Here is a 14895-nt window from a genome sequence, read left to right on the forward strand (position 1 = left end):
CAAGAGTGGCTCCTCCGTTTGAGCGAAGTAGTGTCACAACTCTTGTTAAAATGCCACTCCATGCTCCAGAAATGAAACATAAAATGTTAATAAAATTGGTTTATTACCAGTTTAGTTTTCAATATAGCTAGCGTCAGGACGGGACGGGGCTGCTGCTGAGTGACAGCAGCAGGGAGGAGGGCGGGCTGCCTCTGCACTTTTCAATGGCACATGTCTTTTTGGCCGGCCAACCTGCTACCGCCAGCCAGACATGTGTACTTCGACACCACTAACCTAGCTGTCTTAAGACAGCTGGGTTAGAGTAAGTGCAGGGCTCAAGTGACCTTGGGAGTGGCGAGTGAGGCCCCTCTCTCCAATCAGGGCACTGCTCTCACAGCATGAGAGCACTGCCAGGATTAGTTAAGGCACTTATCAAGGGTTCTCGGTGCAGGAGGAAGATGCGCACTAAGGAAGATGTCTGAGTCGGATGTGTAGCAGGTCTTTTCTATTTTTACCCAACACCAATTTGCCCACCCAACCACTCCCCATAGAAGCCAGCTGTCACTGGGTAGGGAAGGAGGAGAGGTCATGGTTGGTAGCGTTATTCAGTGATAGCTGGTCGTGCCAAATGTCTCCATGCTCCTGCCTGTTGTAAACCGTATGTAATATTTGCAGTGGTCTTTTATTTTTCCACAAAGTTACAAACCTGGTGTGTGGCCTCCCCTTCAGAGATCTTTTCTTGGGGTTGAAGTTTGAATATTGATCAATAGGCAGCATTTACCAGTAATTTTGACAGGCAAAAGGGGTGGGCAGGCTACACTTGCACACATATACACTCACTTACTCACGCCCATGCATTCACAAACGTGCCTGCACACACCTATTCGCAACACTCACTCACAACAAATTTGTACATTTATACATACTCGCACACAAGCACCAACTATTCCAAAATATAAATCTTACCTGCCCCGCATCTCACGGAGCGGAAAGTCTCGGAGTGTTGGGACTGCTGCCTTCTCTCATTGGCTTACCTTAGGTCAGCCAGTGAGGGTAGGCAGCAGTCCCTAACTTATTATAGAGTGGGATGGGTTCAGTGACACTTGCTGACCCCATCCCACTCTTTGACGAGCTGTCACTGATTGACACTTGACCCTGGGCACTTTATGGCTTTAAACTGAAGGGCCCATGTCTGAGGAAATCAGAGATGCTACACCTCGTCACGAGGAGAGGGGGCTTTAGGCAGTTTTGCCAGGCAGAGGAGGTCATGCCCACAGGGCTGTGAAATCCTCAGACTAGCAAAGTTCAGCTCAGGCAGCCAGGAGCCTGCGCATTTAGTACATGTCTAGCACCTGGCTGTCTGACCGGAACAAGAACAGTGTCTATCAGGTTGACCTTTGCTCAGCTTGACAGACACTCTTCTTCTGCCGAAAAAGGTGACAGGGAGTAGCTCTTTTACCCATATGGATGCGTCAAGGCTGTAAATAGGTAGGATGTTAGGGTAATTGTTCATTTTTTTCAACACATGTGTAGTATTACCGTTGACCACAAAAGTCTTACCCAGATTCTTGAGACTTGTATCTGCTTGAAAGGAAAAGTTCTGAGCTGGTTAATTTCCTTCACATACATCTAAAAAACTGGCTAGCCAAGTCATTCCTTCTCTGATCATCACTCAGCTACCTGCAAATTTCATCAAGGATCCCTACTTCTACTTACGCTTGTCAATGTGCATATGGTGCCGTTAAGGAAACCTAGAACACAAGGCATATGTTGCAATCTGCCAATAAGGAGTTAACAGGCAAATGTAGCTGATAATACAATTTCATGAATATGCACCAGAAAGAGCACCTTGCTCAAAGTGCATAATTGGATCCCAGCCAACCTTCTCCGACTGAACTATATATTTTTTTTGTCTGTGGACAACGGGAATGCACATTTGACAATAATAGGCCCTCCAGCATTTAAATTGATGGTGTTACTTCAACTGCACTGAAGAGCTCAATCGGCTTGGCTGTTGGATGACCTCTTTCAATTCAGTAAAAACTGAAATCACTTCTTTTTATTCGACATTTATGTTTGACCTCCTTATTTTGAGTTACATGTTTTTCATCTTTTTTAGTTGGTTTATTGTGCAGAGATATCTGCCTCTACTGTTGGGTTTTTACGAAGCAAAGATTCAAGTTAGATTAAGGTAGAGTTGGGTTGAAGAAATTGCAATTAAATAAATGTTGTAATGCCATGGGACTGTGCACAACTAGAGGACGTTGCTTGAAAATTCAGTGATGCCCTGCCTGTTGTGTTAATACAGTATTTGGTAAGTACTGCTGGACAGGGTTTAACTGGTAGGTGCTAAGCTTTTTACAAGTGCTCAGTGGACTTGTCTGTGACTCACTGGTGTAATGACAGTGTGTGAAATAATGAGTCTTGATGTGTCAGAGGAGGGAAAAGGGACTCAACCAGTTGATTTAGGTTGCCAAAGAAATTCTTGCAGGTTTAATCATTTCTGAGAGAATCTTCACAGTGTTAATGGCAGCAACTAAAACATGTTTGCCGCCTTCTTGAAGCACAATGCAATGTAGGCAGTTTTTGGCTTTACGCATCAGCTTAAAGCTCAGGGCCCGACTGAATACCGGGCGATTTGGAATGCTGCCAAGCTGGGGGGTGATTTCACGGCGGTGGGGGCTCACTTTGTTGATTGAGACCTGCGTGTGATTCAAAATAATTAAAGCAAAACGAATTTTGTTCAGTGCACGCAGGTCCCCATCAACGAAATCAGCCCCCAGCTCAGCAGCATTCCAAAACGCCTGGTAGCCAGTCCGGCCCTGTTAATGGTAGACGTGCACTGTGGCATATACCCAGAAGAGGCCTGTGTAGGTAAGAGTGGTGGGCGGTGGGGCCCGGGGCCAGACTGGCCGTAGAGGGCTCCGGGTGTTTCCATGGTGGGCCGGAAAGGGGGGAGGGGGCGGTTTTGGACCAGTAGGGGCCGTTTTTGTTACTGAGGACCGGTTTTGCAGCATTGCTGCAAAATCGGCCCCATGTAACGGAAGCGCAGCAGCAGTGTTCCTGCCAACCTCCCCCTGCCCCCACCGGTCAGACGTAATTACCAGAACTGGTTGATGGTTTGCGATCCCAGTTCAGCCCTATTGGGGCCATGTGGGGGTGTGTCTTTTGACACGCGACGTGAGAAAATTTATTATTTATTTAATTTTCCCTCGTGAATTATCCCCCAATCCCACAACCCCACTGCCCCACCGCTCTTACCTGCACGGGCTACTGCTGCATTTAGCTTTGCACCCTTAGAAGCTTTCCAGTTAGTTCAAGCTTTCATCCTATGATTTTAATCTAAAAGGTGTTAAATGAGATTTCCTTGGCCACCATGTCTATAGATTTATGGTTCCTTCACTCAAAACAAGCTACCTCATCTAAACCACAGGAGCAGGGCTGAAAGCATCCAGACGGTAGGAGAAATCACAAGGCACAGGTTAATTGATACTGACTCTCCTCATAAGGCAGTTGAAAATCGTGTTGTGTCACCCTTCTTCCCATGGCAGTATCATTTTCCAGTTCTTTCCTTGTGCGTGATGGACCTATTTGCCCGTTCACCTCTCTTTGAATTTATGTCTATTTATGTTTTTTGTACTCTGATTTCTGTTTGGAACAGCGGCGCTGCCTCGCTGCCTTTTGTGCTGTATGCGGCACTAAACAGATCCCCTCAAACATAGCAAAGCATTTTCCAGACTTTGCTAAACGTTTTGAGAAAATGTATAGAAAATGACCCATCAATGCAGTGCTGCAGAGCTCTATAAATAATGCACCTGCTCCCGAGAATTTACAGGGCTGCTTTTATGTGCAGTCCTCCAATTCACTGCAGAGAACAAATTACAGTCGACATCTTGCAAAGAGGTTTTGACCGCAATATAAAGGGCACAGCAATCCGGTTCAATGATTTTTACTCTCTGCGAGATGTAAGGCTGTTCGCTGTAGGATTGATTCAATTTCCATAATCAAGTTCTCCTTTACATTAAAACACGGACGTGGAAGTGTAAACATTAGCTGCAAAACACGTAACACTCTTTTTTTGTGTAGATTGTATTAGCAAAAACATATCATGGGTGAATATGAAATTTAATTAAAGGTCTAGTTCAGGAACAGAAAATCGGAGGCAAGAAATGAGCCATTGAATACAGCAGCATCTTTGCAAAAACTAGTAATTCACATTACACAACCTGATTATCTCAAAGGGATGTTTAACACCTTTTACAAGCCACAATAAGAAATGCAGGTTTTTTTTCTTCGCAGTGATGAAAATAATGTCAGATCACACACGCAGTTTCAATAAAATAACAATATATTGATGATACAGTGGAAAGCTGCAGTGAACGGATATCCGTCTCCGTTGTGTCTTGGAAAAATAGGCGTGCTGGGGTGTCCGTCGATTTGTGAGCAGGTACTGCATAGTGTGTCCCGGGCCTCCCAATAAACACTGAATACCAGGTATAGGGGAGGTTTGCACCTTGTGTCTCTATTGTGGAATCACAGCTTACACGACAGTAAGATTGCTTTAAAAGAGTTAACCATGGAACGTATCACGTTTTTACAAATAACGCAAAATATTGTATTTCATATCTGAGGCAATTTGGGCATTTTCAGCATAGACAAAGTCAAGCAAGGGGTCTTTTCGCAGTGAGTAAAGGAGCAGTCACGAAGAGATTTTTGTGTTTCTTTACACAGTTGAATACAACACCCATTTAGTGCACTTTTTGTTTTAACAGTTAAGAGACACACATGATGTGAAAGGGAAAGAGTACACTGCTGTTCTGAAGTTTACAGTATTGATCTGAAATATACAGAAATACAGAAAAACAACATTTCTTGCACTCAGATACTGAGCATTAACCCTTTGAGCACTAACTCTCACTTTCAACTGTGCAGACACAACTACGACTTGCACGTTGGAGCACTCCCATAGACAATATTCTCGTAATTATGCACACTGACTGTTGGGAAACACATTCCCACATACCACAACACATTGACAGCCAGAAAACTTCTAGAAACATGATAAATTGATTGCTTTGCATAATACAGAGTGAAAGAGTATTGTTGCTAGACGATTGAATGGAATTTGCGTTATTTAGAACACATAGTTTCCAAGTTGTGAGCATGTGCAGACGTTCCTGCTTTAACTGTTTTGTTGCATTGTGCTTAGTTTACTCGCATATCGGACAAACAAGCATTGGCAAAGCCAGCAGTTTTAGCCTTACCAAGCGTGTTTTTGTTTTTTTTAACCAATTATATCCAATATTAAAAATACTTTGGCAAAGATATAATAACATAAACATAACGGGTCAGCATAGCAGCCCAGGATAAGGTATTTGTAGAGTGCATGGCTGCCCCAGCAACAAGGCGTCCCAGCGCTAAGATGAACACTCAGTGAGATGGCAGAACAGCACAGAAGTGCACTCCTTTTCAGGCAGCTGTGCACATGTGAGCAGAGAATAATCTGCCACACAAAGTACAAGACAGCCAATAAATTAATTGGGCTGACCCATTGCCACATCATGTGGTGGCCGGAAGCATAATGTAATTGGCTCTTTGAAATAAACAATGAATAAAGAGGGCTCACCTAATGCCTTTATATTCATTTTTGATATGACTCTTTTGGAAAACATGAGGCTGGCGAGACAACCAAATTTGTTGCTAGCTCAGATCTTAAATAAAATAAATAAACAATGTCTGAAGTGTGTTCTGCCTTAAGTTTGTGAGAAATATTCTTTTCTTTTTTGTGGGGTAAATAATTTAAAATGTTTCTTTTGTGAAAATAAGGTGATTTTCAAGTAATACCCATTGAAAATAAATAGGTATTTGAATTAATGGTTAATGACCATAAAGGAATTCTACCAAGATTTAAAATGAACTGCACTGGATCACAAGTCCACATACATGATTGAATTATTAACTATTTTTACTAGCTTTCAATTATAGATTTCCTGGCTTCATTATAAAAGAATGCCAGTTTAAAATGGTCACTTTGCTGATATTCATTAATTGCTGGGTAGTAATATTTGCCATCATGTATGTAACACTACCCAGGAAATGGCACTGTCGTAGTGTTTTGACACAACGACGAAAATGTACTTCAGAGAGCAGCAGCTGATTTTTGCAATTTTTACATCAATTGTGAGCAGGTCTCATTTTGGATGGAGTTTCTCTCTGCATATGGATTTCTAATGATAAAGCAAGTCTGAGGATCATACAGTTTTGGAATGCAATACCGCATTATGTCAGTTAGGTAAGGGGACCTGCACTGCTTAAAGATGGAGAAGGTCAAACCTGGGGTTATGATGTCACTGCTGCAAGTGGCTGAATAAAATATACACCACCATGAACCTTGGACATGAATTTGGATCTCCAAATCGACGTCATATCTGCTAGGAAGCCTTCAGGCAGAAAGAAGCCTGGTGCCAAAGCCATCCTACAAAAAATAGAACCTGCAAAAAAGGGTTGAGCTTGACCTCAAGATGAAAAGCTATCAAACAAGAAGGCATCCTCTATTTGTGCACTGTATGCAAGAACCCCTTTCAAGAGTCGGTATCAGTCAATGGAAGCTTCCAGCAGAGGTCTAGAAGAATGCCCCAGTGAGCCAAGGAGAGCAAAGACAAGCCACATCCTCCTTTTTGTGACAGAATTGTGGGGCTTCTAAACAAACTGATTAAACCTTAACTATTGAAGAAGGCAAAAAACTCTGGCAGATTTACCAAAGGCTGAAGAACAGGGCACCAGCCTTACAGTGGGCACATATGTAAAATAGGTCTCTGAAAATGCCCAATTCCTGGGCTCTGGACTAAAATGAAATATTTGTGCTAATAATGACTTGTACTCCTTGGCAGGTGCACTTTTTATAACCTTTTTTTGATCAGTAGTTTCATGTTTTGTTTGGGTATATGAGATCCCTTGTCTGACCACCTGACAGTTCTTAAAACTATGGGTTAATTTTATAATTGATACCTACAGTGGTAATAATTTCTGTGATAAGGTACATATTTTTTATATTGTTTTTATCACAGTTTTATTTGATGAGCATCGGTAATTTTTTAACGGAGCATGCTTGTACCTACATGCAATTCTAAATGGAGGAATTCGTAAAATAAAACTTCATTACTTACTGATGATGGGTTTACCACCCGTAGTAATGCATTTACCACCAGTGGTAAACTTTCATATTGGATTTTACCACTGAGAGGCATATTTATCCAGATCGAATTGTGTATTAATGAGAGCATTACAAAATTCTGCCTATTATTAGGGCCCTTGGATTATTTTACGGTAGGACCAAATTATGCAGCGATTAAGTTATATGAAAGGAAACATAAAATTATGCTGCATAATGTGGAAAATTTTGAAGGGGTATTACACTACTTTTGGAATTTTCATACATCTTAAAAGTGCATAATAGTTTAACACCAAAATTCAATAATCGGTAACTGAGAAGGACCTGCCTCTGTATTACAAAAGGCCATGCACTGTGGGTTAACAGATATGGTACCACTTTTAATGACTTTTGCTCCATTGGAGCCAAAAACTGTTTTTATTTTAAGAAATCCAAGTTCTGCAGCAGATTAAGCGGCAAGCTTGACAAATTCAATTTTGGTGGGAAATGCCACTGCCACATAATAACATAATTCCAGTTGCCTTAGCTATAATATCAAATCGACATTCTCCTTGTCCAGTGGTTTATTTCCTCTTATTTTTTCCCATATTGAACTAAAACATGAATTAATACTGACTGCAGATAGGATCGGGTCTCTTTTAATAGGAAAAGTCAAGTTAAGACAGCATGACGAGATAGGTGTGTAATGTCTGCAATCCAATTTTAAAGAAATATCAAGAAACATTAACACAACAGTGGTAGTCCTCAAAGAGTTAATGATAAAAGTATATTGACAAAACCAATGTTGCAAAGTGACTGTGAAGCAAACTTACATATGTGATCAAATGTGATTGCAATAGAACATTAAACTTCTTTAGACGTTTGCTATAATACTGCACAGTGTCACATACAATGAGTACTGCATGCTCCGCCACGACACCAGAGTGACCTCAAGTGGTTCTACCACGTATCCGTGTACAAAGGGTTGTGCCATTTAAACACTAGTGCATTAGTGAGTCTTCTCAATTGGTAATGTTTTAGAGTAATACCAATAGGGGGTTTCACACTCTTTGACAATAGTTCCATTACAAATGTAAAACCAGAAAACAGCAAATGGAATACCCTGACAAACAGTATGTCATGCAAACTACAACCAATACAGCACCAGAGATGTAACAGAGACATTACCTAGTGTTATCTCCAAAAGGCAAAGAGACAAAACGGAGACTTCACGCTACTTGGCGTCATTGTCCTTATACTGTGGCAGGTCGTAGGAGGCAGTATCGCTTTTGCAGTTGAATTTTGAAAGGTATAAAGCCATATGGATTCTGTAGGGCCATGTTGTATGATTTAAATGAAAACTTGACCAAGTACATATTCACTATAAAAATATATTGACATCTCAGGACATGGATTTGGATATATAAGCTGGGATTTGCCTCCTAAGGGTACGATATAGGAGTGAATTAAATAAGATATCTTAATTATCATCGTCCGCCTTCACCTTACCACCATTATCAACAAACGTGATACAGAGCACTTCATAAAGGGGTCGTCCCCTTCCCTAGGCACCTACATTAAATACACATGTTCCCAGCAAAAGGATATTGCCTCATAAACCCACACTTCTTGTATTTTTAATATTAATTTCTTAAACATACAATACATCTTTCTATAAAAAATAATTTCTTTCTGCTCACATATGTAAGATGTGCGACTTCTTCTTACACACAAAACAGAAGCAGAGGTGGTAGACCTTCACAGTTTAGTGTTGTATTCAACACACAGACACACACACTCACTCACGTACACGCTCACAACCCAGATGGTAATCAGTTTAGGATATGCAAAATAAAGCTTGCAGTCACTTCAGCTGGCAAGAGCACACAAAGACTCGATAGGTCCATTGAACTACACAGTAGTTTCATTTTTCCATGGGCCAGTTTTGATGTTTCCAGTACTATCTGAGCTGAAAATCATGGCTTCATGCATGTTTCCCTTGAGGATTCCATTAGGACTGGCATTAAATGGGTACGATTGTCTCCTTGGATGCATCTCAAAGTGAGCTGCGTGGTGCACAGTGTCTGTCTCCGCCAACTTGGGACATGTGTATAGTACAGTACTTGCATCACTGCTTTCTGGCTGGCTCATGGTAGGGTATGGGTCGCTTTTTACACAGCAAGCCCGTCTGTGTCCCATGTGGCCCTCATGGACACTGTGCGGACTGTCTGTATGGGAACTGTGGATGCTTCCGTCGATGCTCGAAGGAATGTGGTAGGCGTATTCCCGCTCGGCGACAGACCTGCGATTAAAGTAGCGTGGCTTAGTTCTGCTCTTAAGACACCTGTGGATGTGCATGTTTGGTCGGAAACTCCCTTCGTTGTGCACGTGCACGTGCGCATCGTCGTCGACAAGCTGTTCACAGTGGATCTTTGCACAGCAGGGGGTAACGGGCGAAAGGCAGTTGGCGTGACCCTGCTCAGTCTGGAGGTTTATAAGCTTGCAGTGGCTGGCACTTGGGTGACTGCAAGCGGCCGACTTACCGGGGCACGGCGAATCCTGGATGCACGGTACGTGAACCTGCGCGTCGCCGTTGACGTTGACCTTTGGGCAGACGTTGACCGGCATGGCGTATGTATTTCTTCGAGACGGGCAGCACGACCACCAGCAGTGCCATACGTCATCCCGCTTCGCACAGTGATGAATTAAGACGAAAAGTCCCAGGGTCACACAGAATGCACCGTAGAGGCAGCTAAATATCATATCAAGGAAGTGCCCTTGGGACACCGCAAGCGCCCCGAAGGTCCACGTGGCAATGAATAAGAAAAGGGTGAAGGCCGCGGCTCGAAGCTGGGCCTTGAACGAGTGCTCGTTTGCCAGCAAGGAAGCAGTGAGCAGCGAGCACGCGGCCGGCGGCACGGCTCCAGCGTCTGCAATGTGACTGTGGCCAACCTCGGCGCCTTGCAACCTCTGCTGCTCCTCTGTCCTTTCCTTCAGTTCATACTTGCGCTCAGGGTGGCGCCTCAGCTGTATGTAGGTGCAAAGGAAGTAAATGCACGTGACTAGTGCAATAAATGCCACCGGTCCGTAAAAGGCCCCCAGGCTGGGCTCCCACGCCATCCAGCAACTGCGAAGATAAAAAAAAGGACACATTAACAAAGTTTTATTGAAATAAATATCTGTTGGATTAAACTCTTACTCTAGCATTCCACTTTCCAATTATATGAGCGTTCCTGAGACTCACATTCCTGTTTTTCTAATTTGTCTTGACAAAAGAATAGCTTGTCCACATGCCAAGGGCTATTAAAAGCTTTTCATCTGTGAGTGCAATTTTGGCATGGCTGTGTATCTGTGACTGTATGAGCTTTATGGTTTCTTAGGAAGGCTAGCAAATTAAATGAGGTGAAATTGTCTTTACCTATAATTTTCGTTTTTGTTTGATTCTGGATATGCGTCAGTGCTTCTAAGAGACATTCATAAATCAAGTTTTTTATAGTTCAACTTGGAAAGTAATGGCATCATATTTAAAGCAACAAGCCCTGCAGATGATGGCCCTGACTGTAAAGAAGCTTTCCCATCAAAGTGATGACTTCATATACTGGGATCCTCAGCAGGGTCCGAATTGCACGTCTTAACATTCACATTCTACCTTGTGGAATGACCTTTCACGCGGGGAAGTAGAGTTTTGTAATGGTTCTTACATTTTTAAAGAGCTATTCGTGGGAATGACATGTCTAGCCTACAGCTCCAAATCGCACATTTGTCAATATTTCGAATATCTTTCATTTTACTTCAAGTATGCAGAGCCAAACAACCTGCAAAATATGAGATTTTGCATATTATCTCCAATGTACACCCAGTTAAATAGTGATTCCAGATATTTTGTGAAACATGTACATTTTTGTAAAGGAGACCAAAATGAAGCTAAAACGGTGCGTAGAACAAATATTCAAATGCAGTCTGCATCTAACATTATGGGTTTCATTTAGAATTTAGTAGAGCAGAATCCTCGTTGTAAATGGGCTTGTCGCAAATCCTGCAAAACCTCCTGCTTTGCTCCCATCATTTAGATGTGGGCAGAGTGCTACTTTTCTATCAGTGGTCTCTCATCTAACTCCACTGTCAAAAAACTTTGAACAGAGACCCATCCTTCAGTTGGCCATCGGTGAATGGATATCAGAAGGTCAACTCTATTTAGGACAGTTCTTCTCATGGAAATCACACTGGCCAGGATTGCCAGCAAAAGCCTGGCAGTAAAAAACATGAAATTATGAATATGAGTCCCAGGTGCTGGATGAAAACTCTGAGCATGGCACAGACGTTAGTATTTTTGCCTTTGAGAAACAAATCATAAATTTGGGGCTTTTCGGCTAAACAGAAAGGATTGCCAAACACCCCCAAAATGACATGTCTATGCAAGTGCCATACCATGGGATGCACTGAAGACAGTAAGACAGTACCATCCCAGCAAGGCAGGTGGGAATGTTTAATGCAAATTTTTGCCTTCTGCCAGTGGAGTGGACTCCATAGCCACCTCTGATCTGGTGGGTGGTGCTCCACTCGCTATGATAAACAAGCATTTGCAATGCAATAGGTCTCGCATTAGGAACGTTTGAGCTAATGGTATTGTAAATGACACATTTTTTATTTATGTGTTGGTTTTGAAAATAGCAAAATTAATAGCTTTGCCATTTACAATGCCAATAGTTTTAACTTTTGCAAATGTGACACCTATAGCATTTGTAATGCAATATGTGTTGTATTCAGGTGACTTAGATGTATTGATATAACAAATAAAAATGGCTTTTAATTTTTTTAATAATTAATACATAAATAAAAGTTATTGTAATTTAAGAACAGAAGTGAAATATTAACATCTTTTTGTGACATTTTTATTAAAGTTTGAAACATTGAGAGAACATATTTGAACCAGTTGTTGAATGGTTGCACAGATTGATGCTGTGGTGACGCTGAGTCATGTTGTGGTGGTGACGAGTGATGCTGTAGCGTTCAGTGATGCTGTGGTAGTGCATAGTGATGTTGTGGTGCCCCTGAGTGATGCTGTTGTGGTGCTGAGTGATGCTGTGGTGATGCGATAGATAGATATAGTGAGTGCGATAGATAGAGTGAGGGCGATAGACAGATAAAGGGAGGGCGATAGATAGATAGAGGGAGGGCGATAGATAGATAGAGGGAGGGTGATAGATAGATAGAGGGAGGGTGATAGATAGAGTGAGGACGATCGATAGATAGATAGAGTGATGGCGACCCTAATTTGAATCACAAAAGTATAGCATTTGCCTTGTGTAAAATACGTGGGTGAGCTAGAGATGGTGTGTTGAGGTTTAGTTGAGTGTGTAGTAGGTGTGAGCGTTCTGCTGTGAGGATCAAAAGGTGTGTAAGAGTGGTATTTGGAGTGTATGTTGCATTGAATGCAGTGTAATTTTGTTGCATATAAATATATGGCACTGAGAGGTGTTATGGGGAGGTTATGTTGTATTCAGTAGAGTGTGATTGTGTGGCGTGTAATTATGTGGCACTGAGTGGTATTATTTGGAGTGTATGTTGCATTGAGTGCAGTGTAATTATGTAACATATAATTATGTGGCACTGTGTGGTATTATGTGGAGTGTATTTATGTTGCATTGAGTAGAGTGTAATGATGTTGCGTGTAATTATGTGGCACTGAGTGGTATTATGAGGAGTGTATGCTGTATTCAGCAGAGTGTAATTGTGTGGCGTGTAATTATGTGGCACTGAGTGGTATTGTTTGGAGTGTAAGTTGCATTGAGTGCAGTGTAATTATGTGGCACTGAGTGGTATTTGGAGTGTATGTTGCATTGAGTGCAGTGTAATTATGTGCCATGTAATTATGTGGCACTGAGTGGTATTATGAGGAGTGTATGTAGTATTGAGTAGAGTGTAATTGTGTGGCGTGTAATTATGTGGCACTGAGAGGTATTGTTTGTAGTGTATGTTGCATTGAGTGCAGTGTAATTATGTGGCACTGAGTGGCATTTGGAGTGTATGTTGCATTGAGTGCAGTGTAATTATGTGGCGTATAATTATGTGGCGCTGAGTGGTATTTGGAGTGTATGTTGCATTGAGTGCAGTGTAATTATTTGGCATGTAATTATGTGGCACTGAGTGGTATTTGGAGTGTATGTTGCACTGAGTGCAGTGTAATTATGTGGCGTGTAATTATGTGGCATTGAGTGGTATTATGAGGAGTGTATGTTGTATTCAGTAGAGTGTAATTGTGTGGCGTGTAATTATGTGGCACGGAGTGGTATTGTTTGTAGTGTATTTTGCATTGAGTGCAGTGTAAATATGTGGCACTGAGTGGTATTTGGAGTATATGTTGCATTGAGTGCAGTGTAATTATGTGACCTGTAATTATGTGGCACTGAGTGGTATTTGAAGTGTATGTTGCATTGAGTGCAGTGCAATTATGTGGCTTGTAATTATGTGGCACTGAGTGGGCTTTGAAGTGTATGTTGCATTGAGTGCAACCTTGATGGATTCTACCAGTAATTTGCATCTTACCCGCCTGTTTTCAATTGATAACTATAAAGGCACAGGCTTTTCAATGCTGGGATATGTTTCTCTCCGACTAATATCGCTTGACACAAAACACATAATTGCGATAGGTGCGGTAACGGGGGTAGAGGACATATGACCTTTTATATGGTTGCATATTAAATGAAAGGACCATGGTGGATAGAGAGGGATGGTTGTTAGACAGGACACCATCCTTTCAGTCATGGCCTTTCCTTTAAGAAGCTATTATTATAATTAGAAAGATCAGTCCGATTGGTTCAGTTTAAGTAAAGCAGAAGTGAAACTCACAGAAAGGAGTAATTAGTGCAATGAAAGCCTAGGTCTGGAAAAATATATAACCTGTGTACTTGGAATCAACTATAAATCGGAGCGCTAGGTAGGGTGCACGATGTAACAGATACTTACGTAAATTCTGTGCTCAAAAAAATTCTTTACATTTTTTTACAGCGCGAACTCGACCCGAAGGTATTGGAGCACTTTAAATGAGCACCACTTACATTATGCAAGGAGACATTCATGTTTTGGTAGGCAGAGAGGGATTAAGTGATTTGCCCAGAATCAGAGACTCGAAAATATTTTGCAGCTCCAAAGTCGGCAGCTCTGGCTGCTGGGCCACATCCGGTGAAAGAGACAATTACAAGCATTTACAATGCAATAGGTCTCGCATTTGCGAGAGTTTATGCTATTGCCATTGTAAATGGCAATGCCTTTTATTTATTTGTTTAAAAAACCAACACATTAATAAAAGGCATTGTAATCTACAATGCCAATAACTCAAACTCTAGTAAATGCGACACCTGCAGCATTGCAAATGCTTGTTTAATTTGCTGGTAACTTTGGCGAGGCTTGACAAAGCAACAGAAACCCTGGCAGACAATTTGGTTTTGCACTGTAGCCACTACCATGCTCAACCTTGTCTTGTCTTAAACTTTAGTTTTTTTCAGGAAATGTCATTGATTTCTAAGGATGTATGTTGGATCTTATGGTACTGGTTTGATAACTATCAAGTGTCCTGAAATCCATTGCCCCTAAATTTCGAAGACGGTGACAGTACCTCAAAGCATTGTAGGCCAAGAAGGACCAGGACAGCTAAACATGCTCCAGCACCCTATTCAGAAGCAGAGGGGGTGCTACTGCAGCTATCACAAGGACCCTTCACCTCATTTGGTTTTCAATGTGGTATAGAGGACAACTGCCCCGGTGCC

General features: G+C 41.8%; 1 protein-coding gene across 2 annotated transcripts in view; it reads right to left on the bottom strand.

The window, feature by feature from the left end:
* Window positions 1-4091: 4091 nt before the first annotated feature.
* The window catches only part of ADGRA1 (adhesion G protein-coupled receptor A1), a 791567-nt gene continuing 780763 nt past the window's right edge, over window positions 4092-14895 (bottom strand). The window contains exon 7 of one of the 2 annotated variants that reach the window (XM_086922531.1): window positions 4092-10256. In XM_086922531.1, the coding sequence (XP_086778657.1) occupies window positions 9041-10256 (1216 nt within the window). In that variant the 3' untranslated portion in view covers window positions 4092-9040. The remainder of the gene's footprint in view (window positions 10257-14895) is intronic. The other variant, XM_086922532.1, reaches the window with a different exon arrangement.

This window comes from Lissotriton vulgaris, chromosome 5, assembly GCF_964263255.1.
Source record: "Lissotriton vulgaris chromosome 5, aLisVul1.2, whole genome shotgun sequence".
NCBI classification, from domain to species: domain Eukaryota; kingdom Metazoa; phylum Chordata; class Amphibia; order Caudata; family Salamandridae; genus Lissotriton; species Lissotriton vulgaris.